Genomic DNA, 24,604 nt, shown 5'->3' with positions numbered 1-24,604 from the left:
CTTAATGCCATAAAACACTAAGGCTTATATTGACGATAGGCAGATCCATTTGATCTATTATATGTTAAAGTCAGATGTTAGTAAATTAAGTGTATACTGCATGGACTTTGACCCAGTTACAACCTCTTTGATGCATATAGCATGTAAAGATTAGCATTAACTAGGCCCTAGAATGGGCTGTTTCTCACCCAGAGAAAAGAGAGGTTTAATACAATTGTATTCTCTTTTTCTGACACTTCTGTTGCATGTTTGATAATACATTTGCTAAGCTTCACATCACACACACAATTTTATATTTTCTTCTGATGGGAATATAAATATTTAAAGGCCTGCTGGGCATGGTTTCAGAAAGCTAGAAAGAAAAATCTCAATATTTTTTGTATTTGTATTAATAAACCGTGCCTATTGTTTACTATATTATGGTATGGACATTAATTCTTAATGATAAAGAAAGATATTGAATGCCTGAAGAGGGGGCATTCAAGTAATTCACGTTTCTTTCAACTGAATCCACTCTCTGGAGGTTGTGCATTTTACCTTACCCCAACTCTCTTACTTACTGTACTCAGTATGCCAGAAGTGTGCTATCTAGAAGACACAATAGCAATAACATTGAAGTATAATATTTATATTTATATTATTCAGTGCATCCAGTTTCTTGAAAAGTTCTCAGAAATCTATAAATGTATCTTAATTCAATTGGTGAAGCAATTTCTCACTTTTCTACCTGCGCTGCTGTGGTATTGCTGGGGTATAATGACTACTGTGCGTCACCAGGGTAAGTGCTGCACTTCAGTGGTGGGTGAAGTGGGTCCCCTCTTGTATGTGAAGCACTTAAAAATCTTTTGGGATGAAAAGTGCTGTATGAATACCTGGAATTATAATAACAATGCTAATCATCGTTGCAAAGAACAACCGTCATAGAGGCCCCGGCTTAAACTATTTTTTGGACACAGGAAACAGATCACAAACTTGTTGCATATTGTCCTGAGAGCAGTGTGTGGAGCAAAGATTAAGGTTCTGGACCCAGGCGAGACACTGGAGTTGTAATGTAAAGGCACATCATCCAAATTGCACTAGTTAAATACCCAACTGTATTTATGGGTACAACTGTAAGGGTTTGGGTAAATTTGTAACTACAGAGAAATGCTTGGATTGGGAGGTAGAACTGGACATTTCCTGTTAGTGAAAATCACTTTCTCTTCTCCAGACGCTGGCCATTTTCTGTACTGTAGATCTCAAAATCTTAAAGACTGAGCGCAGAATACAACAAATATAAAGAAGGCAATATTTGATGTTTTGTGTGATAGCAGCCTTTCAATTGATCATAATCCACTACAGTGTTTAAGTTGCAAGTTACTGGTGCTGAACATTTAGTAAAATTGAATTTCCTACAGGACAAAATGGTGCATACTTTGGTCTGTTTGTAAAAGAGAATTGGGCTCTGTGAAACACCAGGAAGCTGGAGACACTGGGGATCTGTCTAACATCCCCTTACATCACACTCCTCTCATGTGTAATGAAAAATCTTATTATCTTATTAGTAGTAAACAGCAATTAATTTCTCTTGCTATCATAGGTGTAGTACTTACATGCATGGAGTTTTAGCATTGACTAGTTCTCAAAGCACTGCAGCACTCGTACTCTGCTGATTCTTTTCAAAGGCGCATATGTTAAAGTCAAAAAGTTAGTATTATAGATGATTACTGAAAATAATTGGTTAAGAAATACACATGATATGGCAGAAAGATGTAAGTATGAAAAGAAATACAGCATGTTTGAACTTCTGCAGCTTAAAAGTGTTTTTTTCCCAAAAAGCAGAAATATCTCTTTATTCTCTCTTGTTATACAACATTTTTCCCACATAAATAGTTCCTTGATTCTCTCCTTTGTTCTGTAATTAGCATTCCTGATAGGAAATTCAAAATCAATTTGCTAAGTAATGATTTTGTAAGACTGATTACTTTAATCACTCGACTTCAAGGGGCATTAAAAACGTTTTGTAAGTCAAATACTCAGGTTGTCACTGCTGCCCATTTCCTTTTCATTATTGAAGGCTGAAATCATGCCTTGATTTCTGTTTGTTTTTCCATTTGTAGATGACTAAAGACATTCTGCTCTTTCTAGGGTCGTTAAATGATGGCCTGTTCAAACCTTGAGCAATGGTCAACACGTTTGTATAAATGGAGAAATGTATTTTTTCTCACACAATTACTGGATTAAGGCAAGCTGTCCTTCATTTTTCTACAGTGATGTAAACGGCAAAGAAGTTTAAAAGTGGCACAGAACCAATCGAAAATGAAGCCAGGTCTGGATGACACCCAGACAAAGCCGTACTGTAGAAACCATGATAATGTCTGATTGTTAAATGACTGTAGCTCAGTATGCAAGGAGCTTTGGCTTTTCTGTCATTGGCGTTAACATACAGTACCCTGTTATGTTCAAACATTCTGCTAAATGTGTGTTGTGAAACCTCAGCTCACAAGACTGAAATACCTGAGTTTTATTTTTGTCTTGTACGGTTATTGGTGATGAGATTTGGATTCACCACGGAACCCAGAGGAGAAGGCTGAATCAGTCCTATAGCTACTGCATGACAGTGTGCCAATTTACAAGACTAGGTCTGAACAATTTAAGAATTAACCGAAACGCTCAAATTCAGCTTTAAAAAGCGTTAAGACGGTGTTCAGTATTACTCTGACATTTGAAAACTTTTGTCTTACACAAGATGATTCCTTGAAGTCTGCTGTGGATATGGCAGTCATTACGGTTTAAGAGAATTTCTAGTGCAAATTACAAATATGCTATGTGGTTTGAAATTAACCGTGGTTACATTCAGAATTGAGGTCGAGAACTTGTAGTCTTGCTTCGGTATACCCGAATTGCAAAACATTTTAACCACCGTTCATCACTTCAATTCAATGTTTTGTAACTAGCCGAGTCCCTTGAAAACACATGTAAGTGTAAATATTAATAGAGTGCTACTTCGGCATTATGTTCCTACGTTCATCATTAATCATAGGAAAAAGGTATTAATTTTATTCTCCAGCAGATGCCGCTAGCTCAGAGACCTCTTTCCAATGAACGCTTTTATATTGGTTTAACGCAGGCGCAAAGCAAGCTGTTTGTCCAGTTCCTCTGGTCGAGTTACCTGTGAGAGTCACAATCGGTTTCGGTGGAGAGAGAGAGGGAAAAAGAGGAAGGGAGAGAGAGCGAGGTTAAGTGACTGAGGCTGCGGAGTTCCCAGTGGCTTGGGCTTTCTCACTGTGAGGAGAGGCGGTCGGGGTAACTAGGTCCGCCACTCTGGAACTATCAATCACTGCAGCAGCAGCAGCAGCAGGTGACGAGAACTTGCGACAAGTAGCTGCTGAGGAAAATATAAACGGGTTACACATTTTTGGGGGCATTGTTTTCCAGGTCAAGCAGGAGGAATATAAATTAACAGGAGACTGATTTGTTACGTCGTTGTACGTTTGGATTGCATTATTATTTACATCTGCATGGGAGTATCGCAACTATTGCATTCGGCTTAGGAAGTATCCGGATTTAAAAGAAGTAGTACTACCAACAGTCTTTTTTTTTCTTACTGTCGGTGGTGTACTTACAGTACGTTGTATTTGGAATTAAGGCATTGTACGTGTTTAAAATATACTAGTCTGGGGTTGGTTTGGTTGTCACAGTAACGCGGACCTTGGTCCTTGGAGAAGGAAAGGAAAGAAACGAAGATGATGGGTTTTCTGCGTCGGACCTTCGGCAGACGGTCATTGAGAAGGTACCAAACGCCGGATGAGCGAGACGGAAGGAGCAGAGTGGCCGGTGGAGGAGGAGGTGGGGGTATCGCTGCACTTCAAGCTCATCAACAGCAATTCATTCACACCCCGGTTGTGGTGAGCGGGGGAGCAGTCGTTCATATCCCCGCTGCGGGAAACAGCAAGTCGGTGATAACGTGCAGAGTCCTGCTTCTGGATGGGACAGATGTGAACGTGGATCTGCCGGTGAGTTCCCTGTGGCTAACTATGAGTAGTACCATGCTGCATTCAGGAAGGTTGATGCAGTTTGAGTATTGATACGGTCCCCTGACCCACCTCCCAAAACTTTGTAATATGTATTTCATTAACTGCATGATCTCACACTTTATGATTAACCCATACAGTACTTATGCATGCATGGTTTTATAGACCTTATCTCTACGGGCAAATCCAAGCTTAATAACGAATTTCTGAACACATCTCGTATTTTTAACGTAAAAATGGTTTGAATCTGTTTTTGTGTACCAAGAAGCCATGAGCTTATTTGAGACACTTAAGCTAGATGCACACAGGTGGCAATACGATTAAGTAAATGTTCATTTTGTTTTCTTTCGGATTATATTTTAACTTTTAAATGTTCATTTTTCGACGGCTGAGGAGAAGCGGCCAAGATCGAGTGTTGCTTTGAGCGACGTAGTCAACCGTGTGGTAATTCTTTAAAAGCAGGTTTAGTAATGACGTGTTATTGAGGAAGACGTGAGAGACAAATAAAAGCTATTGTATTGCTGTCATTTATCTATTCGTACACATTGCATTATGCTGCAGCAGTGTAACTTCTCGAAAACACGTTGCTTGTTACGTCGTGCTTAGACTCGAGTCCAGCATAGATCGTTCTCATAGAAAGGCTTTTCTGGTTGCAGTTGAATCATTGTTACAAAGGACTGTGGGGGCAGCATAAGGTGTTTGAGCTATGTAACTTCTGGTTCGATTATTGGACTTTGGAGTTTCAGTATTATGAACAATTATGTGTATTATCTCTGTTTTAAATAATAAGGATTCTTCTTTTGTATAGAATGCATATGTCAATTGTTACCCCAAGAGTGAAAAGAATGCGATTGAACCTTGTGGTGTATACTGTATACTGTATGTATTGTACGCCCCGTGAGTTTACCGTCTCTATACGCCTTGCAAAGAATCTGCACTTGTTCGCGTTGCTGCTCATGTATGGGTCTCCCAAATGTATAGCAGTAAATATACAAATAGCTGTATGATGGTATTCTGCAGTGCCACAGCTGTTGGAAACAACTTCATTTCTGTATGTATTCTAAATGATCGTAATTATTAACTGACCCAAGAATTTAAAGCAACTGCGGAGCCTAGTAATGGAAGGATCGTGTAAGAAACTATCAACACTACCTGGCATTATACAGAGGTCTCGGTTTGAGCAACATAACGTTTCAGTTTTATTAATGTATTAACTGACTGAATCACTAATTGAAAATGGTAAATGACAGTATAGACTGCGTTGTTCATGTAAATACATTCCGCAACTTTCTGGGGGGTAGGTCTGGACAGTAAATTGCTTTCTGCAGGTTGTCAGTGTCTCATTTGTGCTAGAATAACATTGACAAGTAGAGGTTTTTAATTTTGATTTACATATATTCATAATTCCACCCTGACTGGCATTACTTCATTTCTGGTGCTGTTTGAAAGCAACTGAAACTGTCAGGAGTAATTCAAGAAGTTCGAGTTTAATTTCTTCTTACGCTGAAGGCCAGTGTCGTTTTGCCGTTTACTGTTTACAAATGTCAGTGTGACACAAAAACTTCTATCGCGGAGTCCTTGGACAGATATTGGGTCATTCCTTACCAGTAAGATACTGTTTAAAGGCATGCGTAACGTGTAGAAACTATAAAGATTCATTCCTTAGGCAAGTTACAATCAGTAATTCCAACTATATAAAGAAATCAGCCTTTTTTTAAAAGAAATTTACTTCTCAAGCCAGTGGTAGTCAATTCCTAGACAATAGAGTTTGAACATAAGAGATTAAATGTACAAGTTGCTTAGTTAAGAAGTCAAATCAGTCAACATGTACGTGTTAATCAGTCACTAATATAAAGTACTTCTAAAATCTACTAGACTCCAGACCTTCAGGACTACAATTGGTTGCCCCTGATCCTGATACAGTTTAAAGATCTGTGCGTCCTTGTTAGCAAGAAACTGGAGGAAAATTCCCTCAGCTTTAACCTTCAGTATAGCTCTTTATTGTGTTTGGAAAAGCAGTTTTGAAATTCTGAAGCTTTCTGAAGGTAGCGCAACTGGCAAAATCCTTTATAGCTACCATCAGACATCCCAAAGGGTTTTCATTTTCTGAACTTGCAAAAGATTCTGTTTCAATTTGTAGTTTCTAACAGTCTCATTGGTCTCCATGCATAATGCTTCAACCGTGTTGTCTGTAGCTTTGTTTTGAAGGCTTGATGTCATTGGTGTGTGTTGCCGACATGGCAGATGAAGACTCTCGGTACGATGTACAGAACCATTGCAACCAATGGCAAGCGCTGCCATCAGTTAGCATGAGCTGTCTGATACAGTCACATTGGATTATCTATCAAGTTGCTTTTCACTGCGAAACCAGTTGCACTCTTCTCTTGGTGTATTTTGACGAAAGTGGGGAATGAATGATGAGTCCACAGTGACGTGTGCTTGAGCAGGGCCTTCTGTAGGCTGCACTATGAGCTTTTTCCATCTTCTCACTGGGTGTAGCTGTGGCGGTACTTATGCATAGGATGAGGCAAGAGAATAGCACAGAAGCTATTGGTGTGGAATTATCTCATATGAACCCCTAATGCATTGTAATTAAACCCACGAGAGAAAACAGAAGTGTCTCACAACTAACTTAAAGCATAAAAGATGCTGATTTGAATGTTTCTTGTTTACAACGTGTCCTTACTGTAAACAGAAATGAAGGAGTACAAGGCTTGCTTTTGAAAACAAAATACTGTACCATAAGGAATGAGGGTGGAATTATAAAAATCAGCAGTAAGCTATTCAAGTCTCATGTTTCATGTGTCTCTGTCATTTTGTTCCTTATGTATTTTAAGGACATGCACCGATAAACTTGGAATCTCTCTCTCAATCTAGTGTGTGTGGGTGTAAATGCTATATGGAGCTATGGCCATTGTTAAATACAACGTTTTCCTTGAAATATGCAGTATTACCCAGAAAGTACTCCATCCTTCATTTGTATCTAGATGTTTAAAAAAACAAATGGAGCTTGTGTGTGTTGTGTGCTTTGTAATCATGAGAAAACGATATTGAAGACCTGGAGGAAACATATTGTGGCTTCCGAAAAATGTTTTACTTTTGCCATTTAAGAATACGCTGACTTTAAGACGCTACAGACATGAAGCACAGACGTGCAGGCAGTTGTTATAAGACAGATTGTTATTCAAGTTGCATTTAGGAAATTGACTGTGTCTTGGAATGTAAAATCTTTGGTTGACCCTGTCTCTGTGTGCTGAACTGTATGTATAAACATGTCACAAAGTGGATTAGAGTCAGATCATAATGCTGAATACAGCGTGACTGAGGTTGGGGAGAGCATTGATTCTTCAGATCATTTACATTCTGGCAAGCGCTCTTCTCTCACTGTTGGACTTGATTCAGCAGTCTGGGATTGTGCTGTGGGTAGGTTTGGATTGTAGATCAGGAATAGAAATGAGAGTTGCAAGCATAAGCATTTAAGACACTGCAGGTTTCATTACAGAGCTTCAAAAAACATCAGAATATCAGAAAATGATTATGGCGTACTAGATTTTCTACACAATAAAAAACCCTGAGAATGTAAGGGAGCTGTTTCTCACAAGCCGTGTCACATGGCCTTACTTGGTTTATTCTACATGTGTATTGTTTAGGGGATCGCGTTATATTTAAGGGGAGTTTAATTGATACATGTTTATTGAATTGTTCAGCTAGGCGTTTTAGTGATTGCAGATGGCATATGGTTTTATTAAGGACTAAATTAAAGCAAATCTTCAGTCTTCTTGCCAATCTGTTGAAAATACAAAGAGTACTGGTAGTTGTAGTTTTATTGGTAAAAAATGTTGACATTAATGCATAAACAGATTCTGATGTGGTCATGAAAATCCAGGAACAAGTAATAGGTTTATTCCATGCTGAAAAGAGAAGAAAGAAAAGACAACGTTTCGGCCATGGAGCCTTCTTTGGGGTGTGGACACCTGAAGCACCTGACACCTGAAGAAGGCTCTACGGCCGAAATGTTGTTTTCTTTTTTCTCTTTTCAGCATGGAATAAACATATTACTTGTTCCATTGCAGCCTAGGCATGCTGACGCAGCTACCTACCTGAACTATTAAAATCCAGGTACTGTTGTTGTACTGTCTTTGTGCAATGTGTTTTTAAGGTTTTCATGTACATTTTCCAATGATGCAATGCGGTTCATCAAATAATTGCAAATATTGCATGTGTAAGTGACATTAAAAAAAAGAAAAAACAACAGTTTTAAATATTACTTGAGGGAATATGACCAACTAACATGCACTTAATTTTCCCTTTTATCAGCTGTGCAAAATGTGTCATCCTTATTGCATCATCAGTAGTGTTCATACTTAATTTTATATGACTGAAATTCATTCATGCAGAAATTTTTTTTAAAGAAAATAAAAGCCTAAGTATTTTCATTCTAGTTTCACAATTAAGTGGATAGCTCAGAAGAATCCGAGAAGAAGGATGGATTTTGATAGCTTGAACAGATACCATCAACCAAAAGTTGGTTTTGAAAGGAATCTTATATAAAAAGGGTGTGTAATGTTTATCTTTGAAAAGAAAGTATAGTATATACATTTGTCATTTGTACAATGTCTGACTATGAGATTGCTGTAATAAGTGCTTCTGCTTCCACTGTGTACTGGAATACTCATAAAAAAGAGGTTTTGCATTTTCTAATATTATAAGAGTCAATTTTAGAACCCACCAGTCAATAAATCATCTCTCCAGTTTTTAGTTTTATGTTAGGCCCGGTGTATCAAAAGAGAACAATAACGGAAAAAGACTAATAGAATTGCACTTGACTGTTTACATGCACAGAACGAACCTCTTTAATGATTGAATCCAGCCCCAATTCTTGTTCTGCTGTACACTGTGTACAATTCATTGCCCTACTCCCCTTGCAGCTTGTAATTTCTGTTAGAAAAATCTTAATGGTGAAAATTGGTTAATAGCAATTGTTGACAGCAGCAATTACATATGAAAGTTGTCTCCTCACATGGCCTAGGACTGGAGGAGAGAAGGAGGCATAGTGGTAGGGGGGACCTGTTCCCTGTTAGAAAATGGACTGCTTGCATCATGCAGCATGAATACAATTGCTTTTTACAGCAACAGCTTTCGTCCTTTGAGGCTTTAAAGGGCAACCATACTGTTATTATTTCACCTGTATTTGAAGAGGCATGGATTGTTGCCAGCATTGTTCAGTAATTTGTTTTCATTGTTCAAATCGACCTCCAAGATGGAACGTGTGTTTTAATGAAAATCGCTGTGCGTTTTCAAAACTTCAGCTGTATTTAGTAAGTGACACATGCACGTTTCACATGCGCCCAGTCTTGTTATCAGGCTTCTTTAAAGGAAGTGACTCATAATAAGTATATGAAATAATATAAACACATGGCCATTTTAAGTCCTTTTGAGAAGGGTTTTTGATACAATAGTTCTACCTTATTTGTTCTTCTGCTGCAATCTGCTGCATTTGTACAATGAATTAATCCACAGCAGCATGATGGAGTATACTGTGTTATGTCTCCTAAATTCTGAACCAGGTCAGGTCTCAAGTGACTTGTATCTCAGGCACAATTATGACGTATTCCTGAGAGAACAATGCTCTGTGTCATCTTGAAAATCATGTGGTCTTTTAACACACTGGTCAGTCGTAAAAGGATTTATTTTCAGTGCTTGCCTGGTTCTTATTCAGGCATATAAGAGCAAAGTAGTGTCAGACCAGATGACAGCTTCCTGGTTTTTAAACTGTCACCTCTCAGGTTGTCTCCTACTAACAAGTCGTGACCAAGGATGACAGGTCATTCCCCACAGCTTTCTGGGAAGTGTAGTTCAGACAACAACATTCATTGTCTCTGAACCTACTGCCTTCTTACAAGGCCAGTGAGCTAAATGTTATTAATTAGTGTATTGTGTGCCCTCAAACACACAGAATGTAGGAAGAACAGGAGCACCAGGCATTCAGAATCACCTTTAAACTAAACCTTATATCCAAGTAAATTCTGAAATGTTTCTAGTGCATTTAGCTTTGAAGTGTTTAAAATGAAATACTAAATATAGTACTAAAATACTACAGTTATTTTGTCTGAAATGCAGTCAGCGCATTAGCAGGAATAATCTTAAATGTGTTTGCAATGGGATAGAATTGCTACAGGTCAGAAGTAGTGGCCAGGGTGTCAGTAGCTAGGAAGGGTGAAATGACAATGAACTGCATTCTGTACACAGACTATGGGGTCATGGCTTTAATAGTTCTTTGGAGCACCTTCCCTGGTCTTTCATTTCCTGAAGTCTGAACTTCAATCCAAAACAGGTCAGGAGTAAAATAGATTCTCCAGTCTAGATTGAAACCTTTTGTTCCTGGCAGGGACTACTAGAAACTCATTGAAGATTTCTGCATGCTGATGTTTAGCCTAGTTCTACAGCCTGTCCCGATTACTCTTTTGGAAGAAGGTTCAGCGGTCAGGGCTGTGGTAATAATTTGTGAGTTACAGCTAAAAAATGTGGTCTTATTGTGCTAGCTTGTGCTGTGGTTTGTATTGCTGTCCTTCCCTTTTTCCAACAACGTAGTTCATACTGTACACGGGTTCTAAAAGGAAGGGGAAACAAGCAGGGTCATTTTAAAGCCTCTCTGATGCTGAAAATTAAGAAGGCTTTTGTTTGCTGTAATATGGTGTTGGTGTCAGGATTGATTATTACATAAAGGCAACAAACGTTTCCTTTTTTTAGGCTACGAGTTTGACCGTTGCCTGAGTTAGTAATGAAGACTGACTGTACTGTTGAACTTCTTTGAGATCATGGTGTTAGGCTCATTAAGGCATTGAGCCTGTTACAACACATGGGTAGCTGTTCCTGTGTTAAAATGAAGTTCCAGACACATGAGGTCTTCATATACAGCAGGAGTCTCAAACTCAATTTCTGGAGGACCTGGTGACTTCTGGTTTTTATCTACCCTACAGTCTCAGTTATAATTGGTCTAATTGTTTAATTATCTGCATAATTGGCATACATCTGACCAGGCACTGTGGTGATTTATAGGTTACTGAACCGTTAATGAAGTAAATATATTAGATAATCAACTGTAAAAGACCTTAAGAAAATTTGTATATATATTTAATTTAGAAAATAAGTAGATTAATTGTTTAAATGCCTAATTAGCTTGGAACAATATACATGAGAACCTAAAGGAACAGAGTTTGAGCTCACTGATATACAGTACACTTTGCGCTTCTAAAATCTTAGCAGCATATAGATTTAAAGGCATGGTGTACAGTGTAGCATTTTTATCTAGGCTTTGTATCCTGACAGCATTATTTCACACCCTTACATACGTTTATGATATATATATATATTTACTCACATCAGTATATGTCATACTGTTTACTTTCTGTTTCATGGGAGAGATGCAAATTGTTTATATTTGTGCTTGTTAACTTTTTTACAAAAAATTACATTTATGAATAACTTGAGCCCTGATTTCCCAAAATCACTAAGGACTAAACAAGATGACTAACTAATGAGTCATTGATCATCAGTTAGTCTTATTATTGTATGTTTTATAAAGTTTATTTTTTAAGTTATAAAGGAATTAGATTCACTTTTTACCATGGTTAGTTTTAGCTTGAACCTGAAAGCTTTATATTTTTGTAACATTGTGTAAGCAACATTTGATCATTTCAAGTTTTTGACTGCTATGCTAAATTTTTTCCTAGCCTGCTTTGTAAGTACAACCCCTTCCTAAACTACAACTTCTACATAGCATAGTTTTAAAATCTGTTTTTGTGCTTTTTGAAGCCATCCCTGAGAAAGTAGGAAAGTACAAAAAAAGCATACTGTACATGAAAAAGCAAAAACAGAGAAAAGCAAACATTTCAATGTATTGAATATACGTGTACATATTGATTTATATTTCAGTCTTTGTATTTGAAAGTTACTTTATATTGATTAAATATGTACTAAGTGTTTATGATTTTATAATGCAATAGTAATTCTCAAAGCTTGGTCACTTCTCAGCTATTTAACATTACATTCCAGTTTCCTTTGGGGATGTGATTTAATTGTTATGCACTTGCTAATAAAACGCTCTACAGGCTTATTGAACCTAGTTTCCCAGAGGAGCCAGGATGCACCTCACAAGAAAATGTGCAGTGGATTTCCAACACCATCCGAGATTTTATTATTCTAGAGAGGAGGAATCGGCAGAATACCGCTGAATATGATTATGGCTCCCTTTAATCTCCCTGTCAGCAGGGGTGAAGGAAAGAAGTTGCAGGACTTCTTGTGTCAAAGACCTGGAGTGAAGACTGGCAGCAACATGGTAATATCCCACTGTTATTTGACACTCAGTCTTTCTGCGAGAATATTGAATGAGGCAGTTGCTGGCTTTGCCCAGGCTTTATCCACTTACAGTTCATCAGTTACAATGATAAAACTCCTACCAATTATATTAAAAGGTCTGATTCTACTTACAAGCTGTACTCCTCACCACAACTCTTAAACGTGTGCCCAGGTTCTAAATTGACCCAGTGACCATAGATGTGGTCAGACAGCTCTGGATTTCTCTCTCACATTGTCGCGGCATTCCCCCTGACAGGCTGCTTTCAGACTGGGAGACTGTGGAAGCACGCACACACACATCTGTGAAAGAAAGTGCAACGCTTCTTTAAGCAATGTACTCTGATAAAAAGTGGCTTCCTCCAGATTCTCTTTGTTCCCCACTTTGGGTGCTCTGTGGAGGGATGTCTGTAGTGAAACCCTTCCTTTGAAGACCACAAGGTGTGGCAAACGAGGCTCCTCGTTTTCGTCCTGAAACTTTAGCAAGTGAGCTGACTATTATGAGTGGCTGTGTAAGGAATCCTTCCTCTTGGAGTAAGCTTGGAGCTTTGAAGTAACGAGATCAAGTAAAAAGCACAGACTCTGTACCAACACTGCAACCCAAACCTTCTGTGTAACTTCATTCCAAGCTACATTGTGAATAGAGTTTGACAGTCTGTCTTCCAGTTGATTAGCCAGTTGTTTATAATTTTCTGTACATTTCCTGTGTTGTGCAGTCACCCTGATTAGACAGCTGCTGTGTGTGTGGACTCTTGCTGTGTGTGTGTGTGTGTGAGAACTTGCTGAAAACTTCGCTCCCAAAACAGGTGTATAAGGAGAGAACTCCTGAAAGCTTACAGTGACAGTTTACACAGCCAGTGGCACTAAAAAAGACAGTATCCAAATCTCTATCCACATGTTATAATAAGAAATGAGCTCTGTGGAGAACTGCAGAACCTCGCAGTGATTATAATGCTGCATTCTGGGAACTGCCATTGTTACAATTGTGATCCAGTCTGTCAGCACCCACTGTACATTTCAGGTGTTATGTAATTGATCCTGTGAATGAAAGTAATGTATGTAGTTAGCATTTAAAGTAAATTTAAAAACAGATTTTGACATTTGCAATAATCACCCATTTTATTCACTTCTGCTCTTGATGGCCTATAGAGCAGATCAGTTATTTAACTGGGTTAATTTAATGGTTTGCAAAGTTGATCTAGAAAATCTGCCTGTTCCTGACCTTTGAGGATTGGAGTTGCACCCATGGTTTAATATTACACTCAGCTGCACTACTGCATAGGGAATCCTGGACACAGTCCACCAGTCAGGAATGGCCAGCTGTGACTCTTGAGAGTGACAGGGATGGTATTTTAATTCTAATTTAGAATGATCTCTCACCTATGTAAGTGATAAACACTTGCATCAATCTAGTTTTTTTTTTAAAGTGATGATTTAAGGATGACCCATAAAAGACTTTTGGATTGTAGGTTTTCAGGACCAGGGTTGGCCACGCCTGGACTAAAGATATGAGCCAGTCCTAATCCTGAAATATCTGCATCAAGGAGTTCAACCTGTGACCTTAACCCTTAGGACACTTGAGAGCTTATTCATTATTCATGAATGATTGTAACACAACTACAGGAGGTCTGCAAACCGCAACAAAAATCTTTGAAATCTGTTTTTACTCTTGCAATCCATCAAGTTATTAATTGATGGCTATAGTGTATTTTGTTTTTAAAAATTCAAAGCATACTTAATTACTTAAATACTTAAAGTCTGCCAGGTTCAGATTATGTTACTATGGCTTATATAATATCTGATAATTCCTAACTGTTCTAAGTAATAAACGAGTCCTTTAAATTCTCCAATAAGATGCCCATCGTTTTAAAGAGGCTAACCATCCTAATAGAATAAATCAGACATACTCAACAAATTTAGTTATTGGCCATGTGGAATCTTTTATAAAGACTACAAGAAAAGTATCAAGCCCTTTTTATCATTGAGCCCATTAGGTGGTAAAATCTTTTTTAAAAATCCATGATGATTCTCTCTGTTGTTTAAGACACCACTTATTTCCTCTTATTGTTATTTTATTTATATTGCCACATTTTATTATAACATTGTTATTCTAAGTTGAAACCTAGTGATATCCATCTGAAAAAAATGCCTTACAGCTGGTGAAGTTAATAAACCTGACTAGAGCTTCTGTGTTTACTTATTCTAGCCTTTACTTAGTGGATGGTTTTACCCACAATGCTCCACATGGAGAAATAAATTACATGACTAGTGTCGCATGATGTACAGGAAAGGAATTTATATTTGTTTCTGGGGGATAGAACAAGCAAAGCAGTTTGATTTGGCAAGATGTTTATAAGAAGCAAGCTGTTTTATTATGTTAGCAAATTCATATTATGTGTTGATCTTTTACATACAGTATAACAGCGTTGTAGTCATTTTGAGGTTAATGAGTTTGGTGGAGTGTATAAAAATGTTTCAGTTGTCTTCTCCTTATAATCAGTACTTTCACCTTTTTGCAGCTGTTAGAATCATTTATGCATAAAAAAGTTATTTAAATAAACTTGATTTATGACACTGCTAATTTAACAGACTCCTGCAATTGAAATATCCTAGATGTTGATTGATTAGTGTAATTTCAGGAATCTTAATGTCATTTAAGGCAGAACATTTTTGTATTTAAGTTGTAGATGTGACCTGAGCTAAACTGCTCTGACGAACTCATGAAATATGTCTGTTACAGCTAGAAAAGTTTAATCATCAAAGAAAGCAAATAACAAACAGCAGTTATTAGAAAAAGTTATTGTGTAGACTAATCTGATTGTGTGTGTTGGGGAGAGGAGGGTGGGTTATTGCACCAAGATGCTTGAAGGGACTAAAACTTCTAAGTCCCTTCTTCTACTTCTAAAAAGTCTATGTATCACATCATAACATTGAAGAAAAGTCAGACAGTTTATCGTTCTCTGACTTCTTTTAGTTTAGTGTGCATGACTTTAAATATAGCATGGTAAACATACTGTACAGTGCTATCCGAAAGTATTGGGACAGAAAAGTTTAAATTTATGGCTGTCTGTGAACTGGCTCACTTGTCTTTATTACTGGTGTAATGAATGATGGCTGCATTTGAATGAATTCTGACGTTAATGGAAAAATCCATTCATCCATTTCCTAACGGTTTCTTCCAATTTAGGGTTGCAGTGGAGCGGGAACCTATTTTGGTAAGCACTAGGTGCAAAGCAGGGTACACCCTAGATGGGACACCAGTTCATTATAGGTCAAACAAAGATACGCAAACACAGAGACGCACACACTCACACTAAGACGAATTTTCCCAGAGGCCAATTAACCTATCGGTATGTTATTGGACTATGGGAGGAAACCAGAGCTGGAGGAAACCCATGGGAACATAGAAACTCCACACAGGTAGCACCCCAGGTCTGGAGTTGAACCCAGGACCCCAGCACCCCGCAAGGCTAACCACTTTGCCTCCATGCTGTCCTTACAGCAATAAGTCTGAATACGTAGAAGACAAAAAGGTTTTCAGGCACTTATCAGGCAGTGCCTCACCATGCAACATGCCAGTGACCTAAAAACATACATCCAAAGAAAGCAAGGAGTTCATTAACAGGAGAAAAAATGGAAGTTCTTGTAATACTTGTAATACTTGTCAAATCAATGTCCAGATTTGAATGCAGGTGATCATGCATTTTGCATACTGAGGAAAGAATTAAGCTAGAACGCCCCACGAAGGCAAGAAGGCGGAGTGGCTTCATGATTTCCAAACAGTTTATGATTTCAAGTGGTTGCAGATCAAAGGGATTTGCAAGCAAATACTTACTCTGACACATTCACTTTCCATTAATGTCTTTTGAAATAAATTAATTCTAATATGATCAAAGATACGCATGGAATTAACCAAAATAAAGCATATGTTAGGTGCTTATTCATATTCATCTCATGATCACAAAGAGAAATACTTTTTGTTTAGAAGTTTTGTGTAGATTCTTTGCAGTCCCAGTACTTTTAGAGGGTATTGTAACATGTAGCCCCGATTAAACATAGCTTATGTTTTTTTTCTTTTACTTTTTAGTCTGTTTTGTATTAGCCATTTGGTGCAATTGTAAAGTGTTTTCATTTTTGGGGGGAAAGTGTTGATAAGATTCTAAAATTTTAATAATAATAATCTAGATTGGGAATTTGCAGGTTCCAGTCAATAGCCAACAATCACTTGTACTCAGAGCAGTAATCCATAACTGAATCAGTGTGATAAGCGTTGGAAGGGCTTGGGCTGTCCTGGGTATCCAATACTTTAATACAGCCGAAATCCTTGTGGCTTTCCAGGCACCCCTGATAATGATGTCACTTACTCCTGTATCACTCTATGCTGAGGAGTTTAGCAGATGACTTTGATGATGCATTTTGGAGGAAAGAGTGCATGGTCCTTTTATCTCCTGTGTTGGTGAAGGGTTAGGATTCCCTTAGTTGTAAGGCTGCGATTGTAAGCGATTCCAGGTTGAACAGGGAGGGTGTGGGGCAGATCTTTAAAAATAAGAACAGGAGGCATGATTTCACACAAAAGAGTCACAGGAGTTTGTAACAAGCTGCCTGGCCATGTTGTAGTAGCTGATACCCGGGCTTCTTTATGCTTTTTGAGATTCTCCAAACTATCAGTAGCTAGCAATCAAAGAAGCTGTGGGTCAAATTACCTCCTCGGGTTTGTAACCTTTCTTATATGTTACCCAAAAGTAATTGGTGATTAAAAGTGTCTGAAAAGATTAGCAAAGAAAAACATCTACTTGGGCTCTAAAGCTTTTCAAAAGCTTACAGCCCTCTTTGTACTGAATCAAATACTTCTAAAGGTTCTGATCAAACAATATTGAACTTGCATATTAGATAAGTCTATTTGGACTTACTGTATGGTGCTTGTCTGATGTCTGGTAGCTAAATGAACTCTTCAGGCAGACTTGTAATAACAGCTGCTTTGCTGTGAATCAAGCCGATGGCAGTCATTTGTTGTAAGAGTAAGCTGTACTGTAAGTATTATTTCAGAATTTGTTTTGCACTTGTATTATTCAGAAATGATGCCAGGGCAGTGCTGTACGCTTAATGTCTTCGGCACTTTTCTGTCACAGAAGCCCTTCTTTCCGTGACAAATATTATTTTGGTTGTTCATTTAATCTGGCCTATAAAAGCTGGTTTCAGGATCATTTGAGCAAGTAATAGACACAAAGCTTTCAAATAAAGATGGGGGTCCTAAGTGATTTCTTCAGTCCAAATCAAGGGCTCTTGTATATTACTGTATTAAGTAGCAAGAAGAATTAATAAATGTTAAAGATGAAGAGATCTGAGAGGGGGAAAAGCAGTGAGGCCCAGGTGGAGTTTGTGTAATGTGGTCCAAAGAAGCTCCCTGTGCACAGCTGGTCTGCACATTGAGGCCACAGTGGGATGAGAGGAAGCTTTAAGGCCTCACATGAGTGGTCTCTCCCTGGATACCTCCAGTTAAATAAACAGCTGTCATCCAGGGACAGTCTTTGTCGCCATGCTTTCCCTGGAGGAAAGGTTTATATTATTATACAATTAATATTTTAAAATCTTGTATGAGGCAGCTGGAAGAGGGAAATGCCAGCCTTTATTTCTGAGAGTAAAGCTCTGCATTATTGCGTTGTTACTTTTGCTTTGAGTTCTGCAGAGTTTATGTACCATTCTTTAAGACTGGTTTTATTGTGGTTTTCCTGGGATTGCAGAAAGTGGCACAAAATCTGCGCAGAGATCGAGTGTTTTGAGATTGAGACTGATTTCTCTCGGCACTGCAGAAGTTTCATGTCGTTTTGTTTTTCTAACAGCCTTGCTTTCAAATTGACCTCCTGTTCCATATAATTCCGAATTATGTCCAAATTGTGCTCTTCTTGGGACTAAACTCAAAAGGCAAACACCAGAGTTTTTTTTATAATGTGAAGTACTTAGTAAAACAGTACAGAAAGTAATCAAGATTGTTAGCTATTTACTCTCAACATGGAAACAATAGAGTCTACCAGAGTGTGTGACCCACAGTTTTACTGAGATGTCATTGCCAGTGGACAGCATCATTATTAAGCAGGGGAGGGTACATTCAGTCTTCCTGAGTTCACTAGATTACTTTTCCCATCATGCTTTCACTGTCAAGCTTACAATATGTTCTATTTGTTTGTTGTGGCTTGTAGTCTGTAGTGCATAAAGATTGGCCTACTGGCTAGCATGATCATTGGTTTTGAGTTTTATTGCTGAATTTGTGTGAATATATTCACTGCAAATGTGTGTTCTATAACAAGCGTATATATGAGCAGTGAAAAGAGAAGATGTTTTATTTTCTACAGTGTTCGCTCCTCTGTACCAGTGGAGTCCAAGAGCCATAAACGTATTATTTCATTTAACTAAATTATTATCCGTCTTTACTCATGACTGAGCTGAACAAATTGCTTTCACCTTTGCAGGCTGTTGTAGTCTGTCATTGCCATCTGCAGATTGTGGTTTCATGTGCTTTTTAGATTGGTGAAAATAGAGCATCTACAACTAATAATGTAGAATGTGTTTGACAACACCTCATATTGAAAATACTGCCCTCCGTCCTGCTCAAGACCTATTTTGAGGTCAGAACATTTTCTTTTTAAGTTCTTACCCATTTGAGTTGTACTGCTATCTTTCTGGGTTAACAGAACAGAGGATGAATGCATGTGACTTTCACAATGTGTGCAACAAACTCCAGCTTTTGCTGTCTAATGGTCGAATTCTTATTCTTAATGGGTCCTTTGGGTTGACTTTGTCATTGTCTTTAACAATTTTGAATGCTTTGAATCAGGTTCCCTTGTAATCTTGTAAAAGTTTGCAATATTCTAAAGTCATTAAAGTTGTCTTTATTAAAACGGCATTATGCATTATTAACACATAATATCCCTAGATATTATCCCTACACTTTTAAATTAATATTTTAACACTCTCTGATCTTTTTTTATTTTTTCCACAATGCGTATAAGATGTCAACATAATCACTTAAGCCTTTTACATAACCAGTTTCTTCAAGCTCAGTGTTTCCCATTTTTTAATCTTTGCATTTGTGTTTTACTACCTGCACGTACTACTCTGCACTCATCTACATTTAAGTCATTTGTCAGGTGTTTTCCCAGTCTTGAATTTTATCTGAATTGTTTTGAATTTAAGTATCTTCTACAAGTGAATAAGTGGAAAACTTAACTAATTTACTAATTATACCAGTTTTAAATTATACCATAATTTTAACCATGTTCTTGTGTATGAACATCTTTGTTAGCTTCATGTAACAAGGTCACAGCTGGCCATCCACGCTAAATGGAGGATCCACTGAGATACAGTGTCTGTGGTCATACTGTAGACGTAGTACTTGGCACAGTTAAGTATCTTTGTCAACCAGCTAACCTTGAAAGATAGGGGAGCTCTAAAACCTTTGGGACTGGGTCTTCAAAGACCCCACTTCACCTTTAGCAAAGCTGAGTATTATATTAGGGGAAAGAGAACGAGAGAGATAAGGACTGTTGTGTAATTATGAGATATTGAAAATGTCCTCTTGATTTATGAGTTTGTCTTTTGCAGATGCCATTGCATTTTCATGAAATATTAATTTAAAAAACCTTAAAAGCTCTTCAGCAAATTCAAAAGTTTTATTATTATAAAGGAAAAAACAACATTGAGCTTAAGACAAATTAGCCCAAATATCTTTTTAATGACTTTCATTGAGTTTTGCACATTCAGCTCTTTGATTATTTTCCACTTGGACCAGTCTGACTGTTATTATCCTGCCAGAACAAGAACAAAAGTGATGCATTGAAATTCTGCATCTACTGTCCTGCGACTTTTCCATTTAAGAGTGTTGAAAGGATGGTTTTCAGAGCTACTCTGATTAAATAATCTTCAAGCACAGTTTAAAAATTGCAGTACTCTGTTGTTCCAGTCCATGCTGCAGTGAAACCTGCAAGGAGCATTATCAACTAGTGAATTATTTTCCCTATGCAAATAAGAACCAAATATCTAGGTGGTGGTACGGTCTATAAACTCATTGCAGTGGTTGAGATGTTTTGGGAATTCAGATTACAAAAAATCATGTGTTCAGAAATCTGTCCCTACAGTTCTTGAACCTGCTAGCAATTTGAGAGGGTGGGCCTGTATCAAATTATTGTAAGTGTCTTTAGTTGACAGACTTTGCTTCAGACAAAGTTATTGGAACCCAGTGGCTGAGACAAGATTGCTCACTAGTTTATTAATAAAAATAATTATCATCAGGGTGAGCTGAGCCTGTTCGTCGGTAATCCTTTGAATAATTTTTCATCTGTGTAAATAGCAGTCAAGATATTTTAGAGAAGTCAGGTGATTACTTACCTCTGAATTATCAGCAGTAATCAACAAAACAAAAACATTGGAAAGGCCTTGCATTGTGTTTATATCCTGAAAGTGAAGAATGATTATGAAGCATTCAGCTTTTTCATGCTTTTGATGAAATTTGTTCCCTGCCTGTTTTGAGTTTTATGTGTTGACTTCCTGTTGAAGGAAATATAAAACTGTTTTTCTCTCACAGTGCTCTGTGCACATCTACCCTGTGCATGGGTTACAGGCCCATGTAACCTAGCCTTCTGTTAGTTAAGCTGCTGCAGATACTGATTTCTGACAGTTATCTGGAGCAAAATCAGCTATAACTTTAGTACTATATGAATGTACTGTATAGTTCATTTGTGTAAATGCATAAAAAGTTCTGCTTTTATCATTTTTATTTTCTGGATGAAGAGCATAGTAAAAGACAGGTCACAGGTCTTAGTATAACATTAAAGGGTGTGAGGATAATCATCAAGATGTTCGTATAGAACAGCATAAGCACTGACTTCACTAGGTAAGATCTTTGCCTTTAATATTCTTCCAGAGTCCTGTGCAAACAGCCTCATGGGTCCTAATGCATGTTCTTTTAAAATTAGCCAAGTAACACATGTTTCATGAAAGCTTTTGTTTCTTTTTATGTTGGGAATCTGATTTCAGAAAGCAAACTGAAAGTTATTCAGACAATATCTTAATGCTGTCTTTTTGCTCTTTGTGATGTTCATTTGTGGGTTTTACCTGCTTCTAGCCAGCTCACACATGTTTTTTCATTAACACTCTTCTGCCCTGTCTCAGCCTTGGGATTCAACTGTGAGAGATGTTTCATTTCAGAATGTCACAGTGCGCTCCAAGTGAATGTATTTGATAAACCTGCAGTTTAAGCACAGGATAGTCTGTATTGACACTTTTAAAGAAAGACACCCTTGTGGGCTGTTGTTTATTAAAGATTTTGATTTTGTTAGTATTTTAACTGAATTTATTCCTAAACTTATAGTTAGGTGTTTTAGCAAAAAACATATTTGCAGTCTGGTAGACTGTTTTGTTTGAGATGTTGTGTGGGTTTCTGTTCCAAGTTATGGCATTTTGCAATAACTGAGATTTCCTGGGCAAAAGCATCATGAGAGTGCGTTTTACTGAACAGCTTGCTGAAAGAGAGGTTAAACTGGTTTTGTAAGTTTTAGTTCTGTATGAGTGTTAAAGCTGCACACACTGACAAAATTATTTATAAAGACTTAAGCATTCATGTATACATATAATGAATAATTAACATGATGATTATCTTTTGCAAGTATTGCTTTACCGAATTACCTACTGAAATATATTTAATAAATCTAAACATATGAAATGTAATTAGCTACTGAAAGTGTTTGCTCTACATAATAACAATTCTGTATTGGTTGGCCAAAGCCTTGGTCACTTCACCAGAATGGTCATTGTCTGTAATTAGGGCCTTTTGTGACAATTTCTCGTAAAACCATGTTGCCCTTGAGTGTATTATGCTTAACCGTTTAAGAGAGCTGTGACAATACAGACTTGCTCTGTCACCACCATGTTGAATATCAATTTGTGTTGTGGACTCTGGTGTCGCATTTTTACCTACGTTATTAATGAACAGCTTTAACTTCATCATCCCGCATTAGCTGGGCATTTGCTTTCCATTATTCACTTTGTGCTGCGGAACACTCTCTTCGCATTATGAAAACAATCTGACTTCAGGAATGAAAAAGTATTTCCACGATACACCAGGGTAGGAAGTAAGTTCAGAACAATTTAAACCAGGTCACGTTCTCATTACATTCCACTGATTAAATGCTGAAATAGTACAAATTGGATATTTTAATTTAAATTTTAATTTGTACTGTGTATTTGTAAGAAATACAAAATTTGAAAGATAAAACAACATCTTGCTAAACGTTCTTGAAAGAAGCCAAGGTATTGGCTTCAGCAACACAACTGAATAGCTTGTTCTACTGCTAAAAAACATAGAAGAGAATATACTGAGATGCAGTAAGATAAGATCACTTTATTGGCCATATACAATTTCTTGTATTAGGTATTTGTCTTTTCACATACCACAGCTTACTCTCCATGAGACACACAGACAGGGAGAGAAGCTGGGGGTCAGAGCGCAGGGTCAGCCATTTATATGGCGCCCGTGAAGTGGTTGGGGTTAAGGGCCTAACAGTTAAGGGTTAAGAGTAGGATTCCTCTGCCAGCCACAGGATTCGAACCAGCAACCTTCCAGCCACAGGCACAAGATCCTTAGGCACACAGCCACCGCACCGACCATGTTTATGGTAATGTGAAATCAGGCTTGTCTAAGTAAAATAGAGGCTTTATGTTTGTGATTATAATTTTGTAAATCCATAATTTTAGCAGGGGGTTTGGGAACTTGGGTATGCATGACCAGAATGCCCTGGAAATAAATTAAATAATAAAAAATGGTCACAGGTTGTACTACATTGTTGAGGGATGATAGAATGATGTTATAGAGCTGCTGTCTCACAGCTCTTGGGTCCTGAGTTGAGCTCTAGATGGGGACATGGTCACTTGGTGTTCATGTGGGCTTTCTGTGGGTCCCCCGATTTCCTCCCATTTCCAAAGACGTGCTAACTCAGCTAATAGATCTCTGGATTGTTTCAAAGCCAGGCATAAGCATCTTTCTGATAATCAATGGGCAGATTACTGAGGAGCAGTGTCCTGTTCCACAGTATCAAGGACTACTGTGTGTTTCTTTAGATTTCATTACAGGGTTCACTGTGAATTATTTGACTCCAGAATATCACACTTAAATTCCTGTTATTAGTGAGTGTTATCTACAAATCATTTTTTTTTAAATACACTTAAGTATCCAAGTTAGTATTCAGGCAGAATGCAGCCTTGTGTTCTTAAACAATGTGTCCTTTATACCTGGCTCCTGTGAGCCCACATGTAACAGTTAACACACTTAGCAACACAGGTGCTGAACAGCATTAACCTTTGAACTACACTGTATAGGACCACAGAGAGAGAGCCAGCTCTTGATCTGGGCTTCCTCTACTGGGATAATAAAAAAATATCATAAAAATAATCCAGAAATATTTAAGTGTTTCATTAATCATTCTAAGATGTTTAGGCACATGAACTGATGTGTTGGAAGAGTGTAATAAAAGACAAAGAGGCAGGAGATGTCAAACAGAAAACAGACCATATACAGTTGTGTACATTATAACATGATCATGCATTGCTTGCCGTTGGAGATTCTGAGGTCAAATAAAAAGCTGTATCTCTGCGGTCTGCAAACTGTGTTCATGATCTGAGTTTGTAAACATGTACTTTGACTTTATTTGCTCTCTGAAGATATTGCCACATACAGTATACAAAGAAATCTAAATGACACTCCAGTTTGCAGCGCATAAAAAAGACATTTGATATCAGTAAAGCATATAAGGAAGTCTATAATTTAATTCATGCAACACCAAGAAAGACCTTGAAAAGAAAGAATGCTTTGGAAGGTAAAGTCGGAGATGTAACAAGAATGATCAAGTGACGTCAATCATTTACTGTACTAAATTCTGTGTTTAACAGCAGCCGTGCAAAGTACTGAAAACTGGTATACTAAGGTTATCTTGAAGGTAGATTAGAAAAAGTGAAAGTTATGCTTATAGGCGTGGGGAATGAACACGAAAGCTAAACCTGGTGCAGTTCTCTGTATGGCGCACAATATTCATGGCAATTAACATTGCCAATAATATTAAGTCTTTTATAATAACTAATGAACAGTGTCTGATGTTTATAAGAAAAAAACTCAGATTTGTTGAGCTAGTAGGCATTCGAAATCTGTCCTATTCCTGTACTGAAAAAATGTGGCACCTTGAATTATGTAA

General features: G+C 37.6%; 1 protein-coding gene across 3 annotated transcripts in view; it reads left to right on the top strand.

Moving 5' to 3' along the window:
* The first annotated feature begins 3,150 nt into the window (after window positions 1–3,150).
* epb41l4b (erythrocyte membrane protein band 4.1 like 4B) overlaps window positions 3,151–24,604 on the top strand; it is a 155,530-nt gene continuing 134,076 nt past the window's right edge. For 2 of the 3 annotated variants that reach the window (XM_015357282.2, XM_015357281.2), the window contains exon 1: window positions 3,151–3,995. In XM_015357282.2, coding sequence (XP_015212768.2) covers window positions 3,726–3,995 — 270 coding nt within the window. In that variant the 5' untranslated portion in view covers window positions 3,151–3,725. The remainder of the gene's footprint in view (window positions 3,996–24,604) is intronic. The other variant, XM_015357284.2, reaches the window with a different exon arrangement.

The sequence above is a fragment of the Lepisosteus oculatus genome, chromosome 10, assembly GCF_040954835.1.
Source record: "Lepisosteus oculatus isolate fLepOcu1 chromosome 10, fLepOcu1.hap2, whole genome shotgun sequence".
Lineage (NCBI taxonomy): Eukaryota > Metazoa > Chordata > Actinopteri > Semionotiformes > Lepisosteidae > Lepisosteus > Lepisosteus oculatus.
This window is presented reverse-complemented; position numbering and strand designations above follow the sequence as displayed.